A 15780-nucleotide genomic window follows, 5' to 3' on the forward strand; every position below is an offset into this window, starting at 1 on the left:
AGTGGATAAGTCTCGTTGAAAAATTTACCACCGCTCAGCGATTTAGGTTCTACGAAACAGGCTTGGAAGAGATGTTGATCATTCCGTCAGTACAAATGAGAGATTTTTTGCTGCATTTTATGATGTTAGGTTATAACCCAAACAAAAAAAAATTCATGATACAAGAACATAGTGGCAGTAAAGGCCTTATTTCACTTAGACCGGACGATGTGTTTTCAATATTTGGGTTTAAGAATGAAGGTGAGGATGTTTTTGGCATTCTTGTGACGGAAGGAAAAGAGTTAATAAAGAAAATTCCTATTCAGTACGTTCACAAAAAGAATGGTCACATAATGATAGATGACTTGATTCAAAAAATTGTGAGGAATAAATCCGCCGATGATGAATTTCTTTGGATGGCTGTTCTTGTTTTGCTGGGGACCATTATTGCACCCATGTCGGTTGTCTCCATACCAAAGGAGTACTACGCGTTGGTGCATGACATGAAGCGGATAAGCACGTTGAATTTTAACGTGTTCACTTTGCGAACTTGTTTGACGGAGATTGGTAAACTCAAGCAGGACGGCCGTGTGAGGCAATGGCCATGTGGCAACCTAGCCCTACTCCAGGTATGCTATTAATTAATGCTATTTCATATTCCTTTAATTTATGCGTTCATAACTTATTTTGTCATTTGTTTTGTAGTACTTATATTGGGAGAAGGTGCAGCCAACCACCGGCCCGAAAAATGACCCGTTGTCGTTGCAAGTTCCCCTAATAAAAAATTGGACTGAATCTAAAGCAGAGAAACAAGACAAGTACGACCTGAAAAATGGCCGTGGCCATGGATTGGTAATATTATAATGCTTATTTACTAGTACATTGATTATGCATTGAGAATGTTATGTACTCATGTTGTCATTGCATACTCACTTTGCAGATTGATGACTGCATTACGAAGGAGTATAGAATGAAAAAACTTGCAGATGAACAAGCTGAAAGCAGTAAGAAACATAGTGGCCGAAAGTCATCCGTTACGGGAAAGAAAAAAGTGGACAATGTGTCCGAGGTCCCTGCTAATCTAAAGCCTTTTATGGACCGGGTTATGAATGATATGAAGGAAATTCTAAGGAATTGTTTCGTATGCTGGAGTTATGCGCACAGGTAAAAATGTAACAACTCTGGTATGCACTTTATTAAACTCGATAAATTAATAAAAATATATAACATGTGACTGAGCTTACTTTTGCAGAGATTGTTAGAGAAAATGAATAAAACAGGTGTACGGTACAAACCGGGCACAATGGCAGAGGAGGAAGAAAATTTGTATGGACAGAATAGTGAGTCCAAGTATGAAAACAAGTATCTAAAAAAGAATTTCAGTATGATGACAAACACACACCTAATGGCCGAAATGGCAGTGGGCATTATGATTTGGATTCTGAAGAAGGGGATTCGTTCAAATTCAGTACTGGTCACTTGAGTGGCTTTAAATATGAGAAAGAGGATCCTATAGATGTCCCGGAGCAGTCAGAAAAAAAAGAAGCATCATCTCTAAAAACTGATGAAATAGAAGCTACAAGATGGCAAGTCCCTCAAAATGAGCAAGAAGTGTCACAAGCCTTGTCAGATGGTAATAGCGAGGTACAAGAGAAGAAGGAGGTGATTCCAGAGAAGCGAAAGCGGTGTGCGTCAAAGTACACGAAATCTCCTTATGTTAAAAAGACTCCGAGAAAACGTGCGAAACGTTCCGCGAAAACGAGTAAGTTAAACATGCTATGAATATATTTTTGGAAATTATGTAGTACAAATTTGTACTTTAACTTTATTGACTTGTGTTGTAGAACTGTTTAATGAAACAACCCCTCAATTTGATCATTCTGTGGATGATATGGTGCGTGCCGCTGTGCAGTACGTGAAAGCGTACGAGCACTCACCAAAACATAAGAACCATGAAATATTCAACAACAGTAAAGATGATGAACTTTCTGCGGCAAGAGTTTGCCAGATACTTAACCATGCATGGATATCCGGTGATGTATGTATTTTTATTGTCATGCTTATGTCATGCGTTAAGTATGTTGCAACCATGTTAAATTTAGTCATTTATTTCAGGTAATTGACGCTTATGCGACGTACATATCGGATTCAAGTATCGTCAAAGACAGGTATCTTGTACCCACACATAGATCTTACTGGTTATTGAACACTCGGTCAAACTCAGTAAGACGAGGGAAGTTGGTAGGCGATCCAGAACGTTTAGCACATGCAAATGAACATCTCAACAGATGCATGACAGAATATTTTGCAAAACCGAAGGTACCGTTAGTATTGCAGAATTGTATTTTCATTACTATCTTATGTGAAAGCCGAGCTTACTAACAATATTTAAGTTATGAAATAGGCTTATTTTGCTTTAAATAAGGATAAAAATCATTGGATCACATGTGTTTTGCACACTAAAAAGAAAGAGTTCCAAATTCTTGATTCTTTGAGGGGGGGAGAAAATATCTCTGAAGCTACCAGGAAATTCATTGAAAATTTTGTAAGTTTCGTATTCATGTGTGTACAATTAACCATATAATTTGTTTACCGTATGTAGTCAACGTGTTCATTTATTTTGTCAGAGAGAGCAACTTGCAAGAGATATTCAAGATGCAAATGATAGTGCTATTATGTCGTTCCCGGATGTGTCCGCATGGCCTATAGTCCCCTACGACATGCCTCAACAAGAAGATAGGTGAGTTACATGTAGCATGTGTTTTTGAAATACATTAATTGATTAAGTGCTATCTTACTTAACGTGCTTTCAAAATTGCACTTATGTCTTTTTAACACAGGAACTCATGTGGACTGTTCGTTCTTCGCTGTTTTCAATACTGGGACGGAGAAAAATTTATTACTGCTATTTCTCAGGTGGGTACATTTTAAGTATGAAAAGTTAGTACATTATATCATATATAAGTGATGAAAATAATATTATTTTTATTACTTTTTAGGAATCTATTGATAGTTTGAGAGAAAGAATGATAACTGGAATTATTATGTCCCTCGAAAATAAGCTTACAGAATTGAAGAACAAAGTAATTCGACTTGCGAAGAGGAAACAAAAATAAAAATATTATACAACAATTCTACGTGATTGTCGAAATATTATTTGTTCATGACTGAGGATTGTGTGTGGATGCTTTATTTTTTTATGTGAGTTTCAAATATTTTTAGCATGTCAAGTTTATGTACCCTGACAAATTTATTAAAAATACATTTTAATCATTTTTTATTTTATTATTTAATTTTTAATGTATGTTCAATGAGTGTTTTCGCGAATATACAATTTGGGGTTTTAAAATACTCCGATGATATACTATGACGATCTCAGAGGCGAGCGCCGCCCGCGCCGCACGTTCGCCGCTATATGGCGCACGTGGGCCGCGTCATCTGGCCAACGGGCCTGCGCCGCGCGTCGCCCCAGGGTTGCCGTTGCCGGCCCCAAGGTTGATTCTACATCGGCCCGCGTGCGCCCCTCAGCGCCCGAGGGCGACGTCAGCCTCGGGATCGCCCTCCGCGGCGCCTACTGGATCCTCCTCGTACGTGCGCCCCTCTGCGGCCGAGGGCGGCGTCAGCCTCGGGATCGCCCTCTGCATCGGCTCCTGAATCCTCCTCGTATGTACCGCCTCTTTGCGCCCGCTGGCGCAACTCGCGGGCCAGCCGCGCCTGTTAATGTTATTTTTCAAATTAAAGCAACCGGCGGCTGTGCAGCCGCCTCTGATCGCCCAACATGCATTATTTATACACAAAATCATATATTTGTACGAAAAATGTATATATTACATTCATGTTAAATTTGTATAACGCATATCATATTATAACGTAAAATTTATATGTCGCATATCATATTAAGAACAACGAGTATAGTGCCAACAAATATGACATAAGTAAACACCGATTACAAGTCTCCCATATCGATGTAACGAAACAAATATGTAAGTACTATTCTTTAAGACAACCAAATAAATCGTCAATTGTAATCAGAAGTTGTTCTTTTTATTCAAACACTTCTTTGCTATGATCATCATGCCATGTTCCTGCATAGAAAAATTGTAATATATGTCAAAATTTTGTAAAGTATTAACTAAACAAGAAAAGAATGTTAATGAAATGGTGTGCACATACTTTGGATTCTGAGGACAATTGTTTTTGAAATGACTTTTTCCTCTGCATAAACCGCATAGACGTACCGGAGGTTTCTCATCAAAACCTTTGGGTCTACCGTGTGTAGTCACGTCAGGTTCCTTACCACGGCCTTTGTTATTCTGCCCTTTCGGTGCTCCTTTCGTATTGATTTTTTCCGGATCACCAACAAAAACATGATTTTGATTCGGCACAAAAACATCATCATGTGCAACTCTATGCTGTCTCACATAATCTTCCTCCTCAACATCCTTATTTGCTATCACATCCTCCAGAGCAGCCTTCAGTTTATCAAATAGAAATGGTTTATGACATGCCACATGATTTGCTTCCGCAGACAAAATAGTCAACGCACTGTACTTAGTTCTCTCCTCAGTACCTGCCCATCCCCATGCGAAGAGATCGCTAGTGCGTTTCACGAGCAGTCCACCTCTAGCATTCTTGCTGAATCTTCGCAGCACTAAGCACCTAGGTAAGTCCTGCACGTTCAACCTGTCTAAAACATAAAGAACATGCTTGCATGGAAGACCTTTACGTTTCATACTATCACAACTGCACTTCACTGTTTCTTCTGAATTACTAGGTGTATAGTCCACTTTGAATCTCAGTTGCCTGTTATTTTTTCCATGCCATTATGAATCTCCTACTGACAGCTCCACTCAGTCTATCTATGATCTCAAGATCCGCTGCCTTCTTCATTTCTTTTTGCAAGAGGTAAAAGTTCACCGCAGTGAAGTCACGGGCAGTGGCTTTTTCAATGCATTTGAACTCGTCGAGTACTGGTACAGGGAGTGTCTGTGTGGACATGCAGTCATCGTGTGACTCGTTCTCACGGAGCCGAACAATGCAGTTCTCATAATGCACAACCATATCAACAATTGTCATGCCAGAGTCAAGAGGCATATGAAGGCAAGAGTTCAGACTCTCGATTCTCTGGTTACTTCACATACCAAGGAAGAACCCACCGGTGAGATATGACGCAGCCCAAAGCCTTTTCTTCCGGTACATCCTACGCAACCATGTTTCAGTTTTCTCCGACTCCCATTTAGCTCTAAAAGCTACCCATCTCGCCTCAAACTCATCATGTGTAGTGGCATAATAAATAAGAGACCTGAACTCCTTAAGGGACTTGTGGTGGAGGTGTTTCTGCATGTTTTTCTCAATATGCCACGAACAAAGTCGATGCCACACGTTAGTAAGGACCTTCCTGACGGCCCTTATCATGGCTGCGTCTCCGTCAGTAATTACAGACCTCGGCTTCTTCTGACAATGAGCTCTTAAGAAGGTATGCAACACCCAAACGTATGTATCCTCCGTCTCATCTGACACAACTGCATAACCGAACACAGTGGTGCAACGATGATTGTTTAGACCAACAAAAGGTATGAATGGCATTCCGTACCTATTCATCTTGTAAGTGCTGTCGAAGACGATTACATCACCAAAGTCAAGGTAATCCCGATGTGACTGAGAATCACACCAGAACATGTTCTTCAGCTTTCCTTCTGCGTCAACAGTGTGCTCAAAGAAAAAGTCTGGATCCCTTGTCTTTCTCGTCATCATGATACCAATCGCAGTGTCCGCATCACCCTTTGCTAGCAACTTCATTTTCTCCCTGTAACACATGTTATAAAGCTTCCTCCTCCCGAAACCAGCCAGTGCATATGATCCATACCTACTAACGAAGCTGTCATAAATCCAATGTTTTTTGAGCCCAGCATCTGCCATTGCTAAGATCTCGAGCTTCTGGTATTCCTTTATCTGATTATGAGATCGAAGATATATAACTTCATCCGGTCTAGCAAGAGTGTGACTATGATCATCGCTGAAACTGCTGACATACCAAATGGAGCGCTCTCTGTCAACCTTCACAGTTAGATGGGCCTCGCAATAGCACCGAGTCTCCGCTCTCAGCCTGCGCTTCTTCCCTTCCATGGTACAAAACTTGGCCTGTCGTTTCCTAGACCTTGAACAGAGAAACCTCCTCAACCGCCTACATGCGTCGATACCCTTACTATATTTCAAGTTGTCCTTCCTAATGCTAAAGCCACGCTTTTTGGCATAGTCGTTATAGAAATCATATGCCTCCTCGTCTGTCCTGAACGTCGTGGACATCACCGTCCAATGCATGTTCAGTGATTCTTGCTGGTATTCATCGTACCCAGTATCAAAATTGCACTCATCACCATCGGCATCATCATCGTTTTCGCACACGTCACCATCCTCTTCCTGAAAAAAATACAAACAACCGTATATGTCAGTAAATAGTTGTATAAGGACTATCATATGTATTCACTTTCCACTACTTACTTTGCTCGAGCTGTCATTATAAGATGCATCGATATCGTTTTCATCATTGGCATCATCGAAAAAATTCCACTAATAGTACCCTTCCACTTCCATCTGCGCAAATTGTAAATATGATATGTAAGACTTGATGCGTATTTAATTTCACTTTAAAATAACCTACATAAATCTAAACCTACATGGCTTCCGCTTTCAGCATATGAATCATCTACATCCATATCCTCATTGTCATCATGCCCTCCTATCTGTGCACAGTCAAACATGTTATTATCATCGCGGATGCTTGTATTTAATATGGTTGAAAACATGCAGACCACTTACATTGCCACTGTAAGACTCATCCAAACTCATATAATTTTCGCCGTCATGTTTGTCTTCATCCAATGACAATGATCCGTCGTCGCTACCGCCATCATTACCGTCATATCCTATTTCAGCCTCAATCTATACATGTTCATATATAATCAAATATACATTCAAACATCACGTAACATTTTCTCAATTAAAATCCGTTCTTAAATTACTATGCCAGCGCCTCGCGTACCTTGTTGCCTTCGTCAGACATGAGGCGGTTGTCGTCGGATACGAGCTGCCGGCGGTGGAGGCGTCTGCCCGACTGAAGCGGTTGTCGGTGTAGCGCACAACGCGTATGTTTTTTTCGTCGGCCAGGTACTGCCGGAGATGGTGGCGGCGGCGGCGCGAGCGGAGGCGGATGAGGCGTCTTGAAGATAGGGTTCGCCGATCGTTTTTTTTTATCACTCGGGTGTGCATGTGGACGTGGGCGCGTACGGGCGGGCGTACGCGACAGTGCCGTACGGCGACGCAGGCGCGCCTACGGCGGGTGGGTATTATTATACGGCGTGTGAAAATGACCGCCCCTATCCTTTATACGTCTTGGGGGGTGTTGTACCGAAGACCACCTCTTTTCTCTAAACCCCGCCGAGTGTAGATGGAGCGCGACACAGGCTGAGGTGAGCGGCGGCGGCCGAATGCCAGGCACAAATGCACGACCACCTGGCCGCCCTCCTCCGCGGCGGCGGCGGCGGCCGTCACCCGCGCGCAGTCCACGGCGCCGCCGCGAAGCTCGGCTGCCTCGCCTCCATCTACCTCTGCAACAACCTCCTCCTCTCCTACATCAGCGGCAGCCTCCACGCGGAAGCACGCCGCCTGTTCGACGAAATGCCCCAGCGCAACGTCGTCTCCTGGTCAGTCCTCGTCTCCGGCGCCTCTCGCCTCGGCGACCTCCGGGAGGCCTTTCTTCTCTTCTCCGACATGCTTCGTAGCGGGGAGCGCGGAAGCTGCGACCGCCCCAACTCGTTCGTGCTGGGCGCTCTGGTCGCCGGGTGCGCCCGTGCCAAAGACACCGTCGCGGGCTCGCAAGCGCATGCCTCCGCTCTCAAGTTTGGTGTGGCCGAGGACGAGAGCGTTGCGGGGGCGCTGGTGGATATGTACTCCAAGTGCGGGCGCGTGGACTCGTCGTGGCGGGCGTTTGCGCTCTCGCCGCAGAGGTGCGTCGCCAGCTGGACGAGCATAATCAGCTGCCTTGTCAACCAGGGATGTTCAGAGCACCGTGATGCAGCAATTGCCTTGCTAAAGAGGATGCTGCTCTTGAAGGTTTGGCCAACAAACGCAACGTTTTCTTGCATCCTCAAGGTATTTGATGCACCCGAGTTGCTCCCTGGTGGGAAGCAAATCCACGGCTGCTTATTGAAGATGGGAACTGATGTTGATCCTGCTTTAGGAACCGCCCTTATAGCGATGTATGGTAGATGTGGTGGAGTGAATGAGATGGCTAGGTTGTCTTGCCGGATAAGGCATGATGCCTTCTCCAGGACTTCACTTCTTGTAGCTTTTGCACGGAATGGATGCAACATGGAGGCAGTTTGGAACTTTCGTGAGATGGTCATGGAAAATATGGTGATTGATCAGTCAGCTGTAACTAGCCTACTGCAGGTTTGTTCATCATTGGGACAGCTGAGAATGGCCAAGGAGGTCCACTGCTATGCTCTGAAGACTTTCTTTAAGCTGGATACATTACTGCTCAATGCAACCATCACTGTTTATGGAAGATGTGGGGATGTCATGAGTGCAGAGATTATATTTGATCGTTTGGAAAACAAAGACATTATATCATGGACGGCATTATTAACTTGCTACACACAAAATGATCTTGCTCTGGAGACACTCTTGCTCTTCAGGGAAATGCTTCGGAAAGGCTTAGGATCTCCCGTCTTTTGCATTACCAGTGTGCTAAGGGCCTGTTCTAGCACCACAAATTATGCTGTTGGGTGGCAAATTCACTCGAGGGCGGTGAAGTTAGGAATTGATGATGCCAATTCAGTTGAGAATGCCCTTTTGACTATGTACGCCAAGTGCGGAAGTGTTCATATTGCACTGAAGATTTTCAATTCAATGAGAAGTAGAGGCATTATCTCGTGGAATGCACTAATCACAAGTTTTTCACAGCATGGAAATGAGGTGGCAGCCATTCAGCTATTTGATCTGATGCAAGAAGAAGCAGTTTGTCCAGATGATTACACTTTTGTCGGGTTGTTATCATCTTGCAGCCGAATGGGCCTAGTTGCTGAGGGTTGTGAGTATTTCAAACTGATGAACACCAAGTACAGTGTGAAGCCTAAGATGGAGCACTACACATGCATGGTTGATCTTTTTGCCCGCGCTGGAAGATTTTCTGATGCACTCGAGTTTATTGATGCTATGCCTTGTCATCCGGACCAACTCGTGTGGGAAGCTTTGCTAGCTTCATGTAGGACTCATGGTAATGTGGAGTTGGGAAGGCTGGCAGCAAAGAAGATTCTTGAAATAAGACCAGATGATCCTTCACCATACATTACATTATCCAGCATTCATGCTTCAATTGACATGTGGGAAGAGAAGGCTTGGAATCGTACTGTGTTTGATGTCCAGCGAGTAAGAAAAGATGTGGGAAGTAGTTGGGTTGCTGGAGAAGAATTTTCAGATAATACATGCGATGTATTACAAGTTGGAATAACGTAAGATTGGTGATGCGTTGATGTGTCGTTTTCTACACATCAGGTGGAGTTACACTTGATAGTTGTATTGAGGCATAATGGACTCAACCGTGTGAGATTGACTGACTGCTTGCCGCGGTTGTCATGTCTGGGAATTGAGCCCAATGTCATATCTCCACTAGAAAGATGACTTGGTACGAAGGACAAGATTATTATCCTTTATATGCCTAGGACTTGGTATCTTAAGGTGAGATACTCTGTTACTAACAATGTTGTAAACTGCAAACAGAGTTCTTACCACTATGTACAATTCTTGTATATTGTCAGGTGAGTTTTGATGTTATTGGAAATTTAGAGGTGTAAACCCATTATTGGAAGCAAATGCAATGCCAGGCATCAATACCCTTTTTTGCATTCAACCTCTAATGGAAGGTCAGTATGAACATTGCCCAGCTCTTCTTACATATGCTCTCTGATTTGTAAATTAAGTTGTAATATGCTATTTTTGAACATATATGCAGCAAAGAAGACACAATGCTAATGTCAGGTTAACTGCAACATCAACAATCTGTATACCAGGATCTCGTATGTGCTTACTATTCAGTATTCACAATTCAAAACACTGGAGCTTCACTACTGAATATATGTCAGTATGTGATGATGCGTGCGATCTTGTTGAGCTTAGGGATGCAAAGTGGCGTCCCACGTCAGCCCGCTTCCTTAAGTTGATAAAAAAAGAATAAGGCTGGCCCCTATTTGCTGTAATCAGTACATTTTATACTGGCAGCTTAGTTTAGTGGGCCTTAGCACGATGCCACTTTGCATCCCTAGTTGAGCTTGTAATGTAAGTAACTTATTAGTCAACTGCGAATTCTGCTAGTCATATTGATCCTTGATTGATCTCTTTTGAGGTAATTTATCCATGACTGGGCTACCACTAACTAGATATAATCATATTTCCCAGGTAGCCAAAATACAAGATGGGTGGAACAGTCAACAGAAGAACTGTAGAGCAACTATTTTTCGAGTACTTGGATCTCATGAAGTTATCTGACTTCAGTTTACATTATATCAGTACCAATTCTTACATGGAAAACTAGTTGGAACTTATGTGCTCTATGTATATAGTGTTATTATTTGCATATCACTTCTCCTCTCCAAACGGTACATTTGAATGCGCTTTATTTGTCACACCAAAAAATGAATTGAATTATAGTAGTGTAGTGCATGCTTTCTAACATTAGTTGGTGTTACATCTGAACTGTTTGGGAGTTTTGCAATCCTAGAGCGTGCTGCAATGACGCCCCATGCTGTTAGTCCTCTTCGACTTCATGAAAAGGAAGTGGAACAACCTTCACAGCTCTGAACTTCCCTGCATTGTTTAGGTGTTCGTTCTCCAGCCTGACATAGAAGTTTTTCATAATGTTCTTTTAGTGTAAATTCAGGCTTGTATATCCCTCACAATGAAAAATTTAAGACTTAGGATTCACTGGCAAAAACTTTACCTGTAGAAGTTCCAAAGGCCCCGTCGAATCACCTCAAGAGCTGCCAAAAAGAACAGAGTTACTCTAGAATCCAGGCTTCCAATGTTAGGGTGGATGACAGTTTGAAGCCAAGCAAGCCTCAAAAGAAGGTTCAAACCCTGTAAAATGTCAGGCTCTCTGTAAGTACATGCAATCTTCGCTCACAATTTTTCGATGCAAACCTTAATTATTTTAGAGAACATACCATGGATATGAAATAAACGTATTTTTGTTTAAGTATCAGATCGTTACGAAGCCAAGGGTTTTTGGAGTTAAACTGTAGAAGACCCCAGTCCTTGACAAAGTCCCAGTACAGTTGGTAGATAGTGGCGACACTTGACACGATGACGACAAGTGACAGCCATCCAGCACTGTTATCATTCTCATATGCCACTTTTGTTCCTGCAGCAAGCATTGCTGACACGTACTTCCCAAGGTTGACAATGTGGTTTATGTCCCCTTCGTCAAACCACCTCCTTGCACACTGTCAGGACAACCGTAATGATAAGAAAGAGCATTAGTACCTATAAGAAGTCTGAAGAACAGACATTATGATGTGGTAAGTGATGCTCAATCTTGTATACCTGCATGGCTCTCCAGTAGTAGGGCAGGAAGGATACTGCATAAGCCAAATCTCTAAAATGTTTCACTCTTGTGCAGTATCCATAGTCTTGTGTCTTATAGCTGCTGGTTATGTAATAACATGCCAGGTATTCCAGGGTCCTAAGCAGCGGTACCTATTTTCCAGCAAATCATTACTTTATTAGTCATTCCAAATTAAACACCATCATTGCTTCTTTACGCGCTACACTGTAGTAATATGTACTCCCTGCATTCACTATTATAAGATGTTCTAACTTTCTTCTGAATTGGATGTATATAGACGCATTTTAGTGTGTTTGTTCAGTCATTTCAGTCCGTATGTAGTCCATATTGAAATATCCAAAAACATCTTATAATAGTGAACGGAGGGAGTAGTAAATATTAACTCAAATAAACATTCATGTTGACAAAAGAAATTATTGATGCTGATCAGTTCATGTTGAAAATGGACCCCACTGAGCATTTTGGTTTAAGCTAGCATAGCTGAACTTGACAAACATTTAGCTTCTATTATTCGATTACCTGGCTACAAAGCTGATCAGCCATGAAGAAATCAACCATGACAACCTGCATATAAACATGAATTTAGCTTTTTCTTGTATGGAGTTTGATAGGATTCTGTCCACTCATTTAAAAAAAAATGCTCTTAAGCTATAGCAAAGTACCTTGTAAAAGGGGGTTAGAATGATGTTTCTGATCGCTATTAGGAAGTGATAACGACTTGATCGGTAAAGGATTTTGAAAGGGCAGACCAATACTAATAAGAACACCTGAATAAGTAGAAGCATCAGCCTCTTATGGTTATAGCAACATTGACAATAAACATTACATATGTAACGTTAAATATAGCATACCAGAAGAAGGCACCCTGGGATTGCTTGGACTGTACTTGAAGAATACCCTTTGACAATGAGTATCAGGTGTGCAAACATGACACCAACAACAATCGTCATAGAGGTAGTGCATATCAAGAACACATCACGATACTTGAGCTCTTTCGTAGGTGCAAATTCGAATATGAATGCGTAGTTTATGCGTGTCTTTCTCCACATGAAAATGTTGCATCCATAGAGGAAGAGATGCAGGAAGAAGAGGCTGAACATGCTGCAGATCGGGATCGTTTAATATCAGTACTGGATCATTGAGTTTTAGCACCTTTTGTTTCTTAGGAGTATAGTAGCAATTGAACTGACATGTTGGGTGCTTACCTAAGGACAGGGTAGGATGTTGACATGTAGACCTTGTTTGACTGCTGAGTGTACATCCCAGCTATGTGCGCCATGATACAGTAGCCGATAAATAATGCTACAAAGGCACCAGTGAATAGTCCTGAAAATTTGACAGTAGTGCATAAGGAATCTGAAATGATCTTGATGATGGAATTGGAACAGAATGCAAAGCTTATAAACAACTATTACCTATGAAAAATGTGGTAGCATGTGATTCTTCTTTCTGATTTGGCTTCAGATACTTCATTGCTTTCCTTTTGTCACCACTTGCGAAATGTCTCACAAACAGCTCCTCGACATCGTCCATTAGCCTGATTGCCTATTAAGAGGAAGTTTTCAGTCAGAACTCGGAACCTTTGGAGTTCTATTAGAATTACATACTTCAGATCTTCTCAAGGCCACTGTATTGTTGAAAAATACCTTGTCAGAGCTATTAAAGTAGGAGCTCTCCACGACTTTCAGGTAAATTGTCTGCACTTCCTTTGCTGTAACCTGCAACACGAAAAAATGTTTTGTTCTTTCAGCGTTGCTTATATGTGATAACTTTCAGGCAATGCAATAAGGAGAGAGGCATTGGCAGGAACCTTGTCAAATTTCTTCAAAATCTTCACAAAAGCCAGCATGTTCAAGCTCCTGCAACAAGAGTGCTTTCCCCGTCAGTACCCACTCGGTGCACAAAGCAGAACAACATACCATGTCATCAGCTACACCTACCGATACGTCTTGAGGTACCCCAAGCCCTTGTATAGCTCAACCAGGGCTCCTCTGATCATCTTCTCTGCCTGGTGCACTTTTTTCTTGTTGATGCTCAACTTCTCACCGCCATCACCACCATTCCCCCCAGTCTTCCTTGACTGGCTTAGCATGTCATCGAACAGAAGTTCACGGATGGCAAACACGGTCCTCGATGGCGTGGTGACTGGAATGTTGATCCTCACGCTCCTGCCCTGGCAAGTGACCGCCCTCCCCGAGAATGTCCTCAGCTTGTTGGCAGCTTCTTCTCTCGGCTTCTCAATCCTTCCCGAGTCACCCAGACCTTCGGAGATGGAAAGATGGTCCTCCCCTTCATCAGTGTTCTTTGCCGTAGCATCGTCGGCGAGCTTTTCTTGACTTTCGTGTTCTTGCTCTGTAATGCCCCTGAGGGATTGATCTCCTGCAATTTTGGTGGCAAGCCACAAATCAATTTCTACGCGACTTCAAAGCTCGAAGAACTCACTCATGGGGTGTATATGTGATGGGGAATGGGTGTCATCCACTCATCCTTTTGTGGAACGAGTTGGTATGACACCATTCAATTCCTCGTATGCTAAATTGCTAATAGAAGACTAACAATGAATAACTAGCACCTGGCTGATGAAGAAGCATCTCAGCATGAAACTAAATATGCCTTTCAATTGCACGCCAAACCCAACAACTACTGGACTAATTTGGATACTCCAACCAGGATTGCCTCGTCCAATTCTCCCTTCCAATTGAATAAGACTACTGGACTAGTAGCCTTATTTATGCATGTTTCAAGATCAGCTAGACAGCAGCAGCTGGCCTAATAATCAGCTTTTACCCTCAACTGGCTTAATTAACAAGCATATCTAGGACATATAGTGGCATGCATTTATGTATGTATGTAGTATGTACACTCACCATGCAGGATAGAACAAGACACGGACGGGTCCTCCGGGTCGGCGCTCCCCGCCGCCGATGAGCCCCCGCGACGCCGCGCCTCAGTGACGGCGGCCTTGAGCTCGACGAGGATCTGCAGCTGCCGCCTGAGGCACTCCCCGCGCTCCAGGAACTCCCCCTCCTTCCTCTCGTAGAACCGGTTCACCTTGTTCAGCTGCTCGTCCAGCCTCTGGAAGAAGGCCCTCGCCGCCTCCGCCTCGGCGCCGGCAAACCCTGCCGCGTCCAGAACCTCCGTCTCGTACACCTCTCCGCCCACCGCGCCGTGGTTGCCGCTGCTCGCCAGCTTTCTGTGCACCTGCATTGCTCACGTACAAACGGAACATACGAACCTCATCTCAGTCGACCATCTCACCTGGAAAATAGTTTGCACGAGGCTGCACATGTGCGCTGCATACCTGTATGGCGCCGTGCTCCTTGTGGTGGCCATGGGGGTTGAGGAACGGGAGCCTCATCACCCAGTGGCTGGCAGCCACGGGCGCTTGGCACTGTGCCGGCCGTGGCGCCGCCTCGGCTCCTGCGGCGGCCTGCAGCTTCTTGATGTCTTTCTTGAGCAGCCAGTAGTCGACGAAGGCCTCCTTCCACTCTGGCACGAGCTGGCCCTCGAACTGCTTGGAGAACTTCACCATTGGCGGCCTCAGGGCGGAGCAGTGCAGCTCGCCGCAGCTGTGGTGGTGGCACCGGTGTGCGGGTGTCTCAAAGGAAGCCATGGGGTAAGGCGTACTTATATGAGCCGCATGCGACTGTGGGTTAGCAGCGTCCATTGGAGGGGAATTTGGAACTAGAATCTATGAGAGGGAGGGCTGAAGGAGACTGGGGAATTAGCTGTTGCTCATGTGGGGGTTTATGCTAGCTAGCTCCTGTCAATTGGTGATCACCAGTTGGGCGTAGTGTGTGTTGGTGCCTTGGGTTGGGTTGGGTTGGATGGATTCTCGCCGTCTCTGTTAGCTCCCCAGTTGAGAGAGGGGAGGGATGGTGGGAGGGACCTGTTTTATAGGATGGATGGATGGGGGGTCACTCACTCCATTGGACCAGCGACGACGATGGTGGAGGCTCTTAGGGTCGTGCATGGCTCTAGTGCAAAGAAATGTGTCCCGCAGAGGATGAAGAAATGGGCCCACGGGAAAAAGAGCTTGCACATGCCACTCGGTTCACTGGCCATTTCAGTGCCTCTTTTGATTCGCAGAATTCTGAAAACATAGGAATCCTGATACATTATTTTGGTTTGTTTGATTGCATCACAGGAAAAACAAAGTATTCCTTTTCTCGAAAAAAGTA

General features: G+C 43.8%; 2 protein-coding genes and 1 pseudogene across 3 annotated transcripts; 1 reads left to right on the top strand and 2 right to left on the bottom strand.

Moving 5' to 3' along the window:
* Positions 1-4007: 4007 nt before the first annotated feature.
* LOC147959112 (protein FAR1-RELATED SEQUENCE 5-like) lies at positions 4008-6011 on the bottom strand (annotated as a pseudogene).
* A 1362-nt stretch (positions 6012-7373) lies between these two features.
* On the top strand, positions 7374-10539 carry LOC125518794 (pentatricopeptide repeat-containing protein At1g74600, chloroplastic-like). Of its 2 annotated transcripts, XM_048683663.2 has the most exons (4): positions 7374-9717; positions 9798-9902; positions 9992-10314; positions 10435-10539. In XM_048683663.2, the coding sequence occupies exon 1, from the start codon at positions 7480-7482 to the stop codon at positions 9493-9495; it is 2016 nt and encodes a 671-aa protein (XP_048539620.1). In that variant the 5' UTR covers positions 7374-7479; the 3' UTR covers positions 9496-9717; positions 9798-9902; positions 9992-10314; positions 10435-10539. The 2 variants fall into 2 exon arrangements, with proteins under 2 accessions (XP_048539620.1, XP_048539621.1); XM_048683664.2 differs by lacking the exon at positions 9992-10314.
* PHO1;H1 (EXS (ERD1/XPR1/SYG1) family protein) lies at positions 10509-15472 on the bottom strand. The gene is made up of 14 exons (XM_048683672.2): positions 14901-15472; positions 14467-14800; positions 13540-13978; positions 13410-13458; positions 13246-13317; positions 13015-13144; positions 12805-12925; positions 12451-12700; positions 12262-12366; positions 12119-12163; positions 11578-11730; positions 11199-11477; positions 10976-11112; positions 10509-10871 (listed from the first exon to the last, which is right to left on the bottom strand). Exons 1-14 carry the CDS (start codon positions 15264-15266, stop codon positions 10784-10786), a joined length of 2568 nt encoding a protein of 855 aa, XP_048539629.1. The 5' UTR covers positions 15267-15472; the 3' UTR covers positions 10509-10783.
* Between the last annotated feature and the right edge of the window lie 308 nt (positions 15473-15780).

This window comes from Triticum urartu, chromosome 7A (assembly GCF_056163025.1).
Source record: "Triticum urartu cultivar PI428250 chromosome 7A, HENAU_Tu73, whole genome shotgun sequence".
Taxonomy (NCBI): domain Eukaryota; kingdom Viridiplantae; phylum Streptophyta; class Magnoliopsida; order Poales; family Poaceae; genus Triticum; species Triticum urartu.

What these genes read in the sequence shown, in the direction of transcription:
- LOC125518794 (XM_048683663.2), top strand. Translation starts at nt 7,480, where the DNA reads ATGCACGACCACCTGGCCGCCCTCCTCCGCGGCGGCGGCGGCGGCCGT.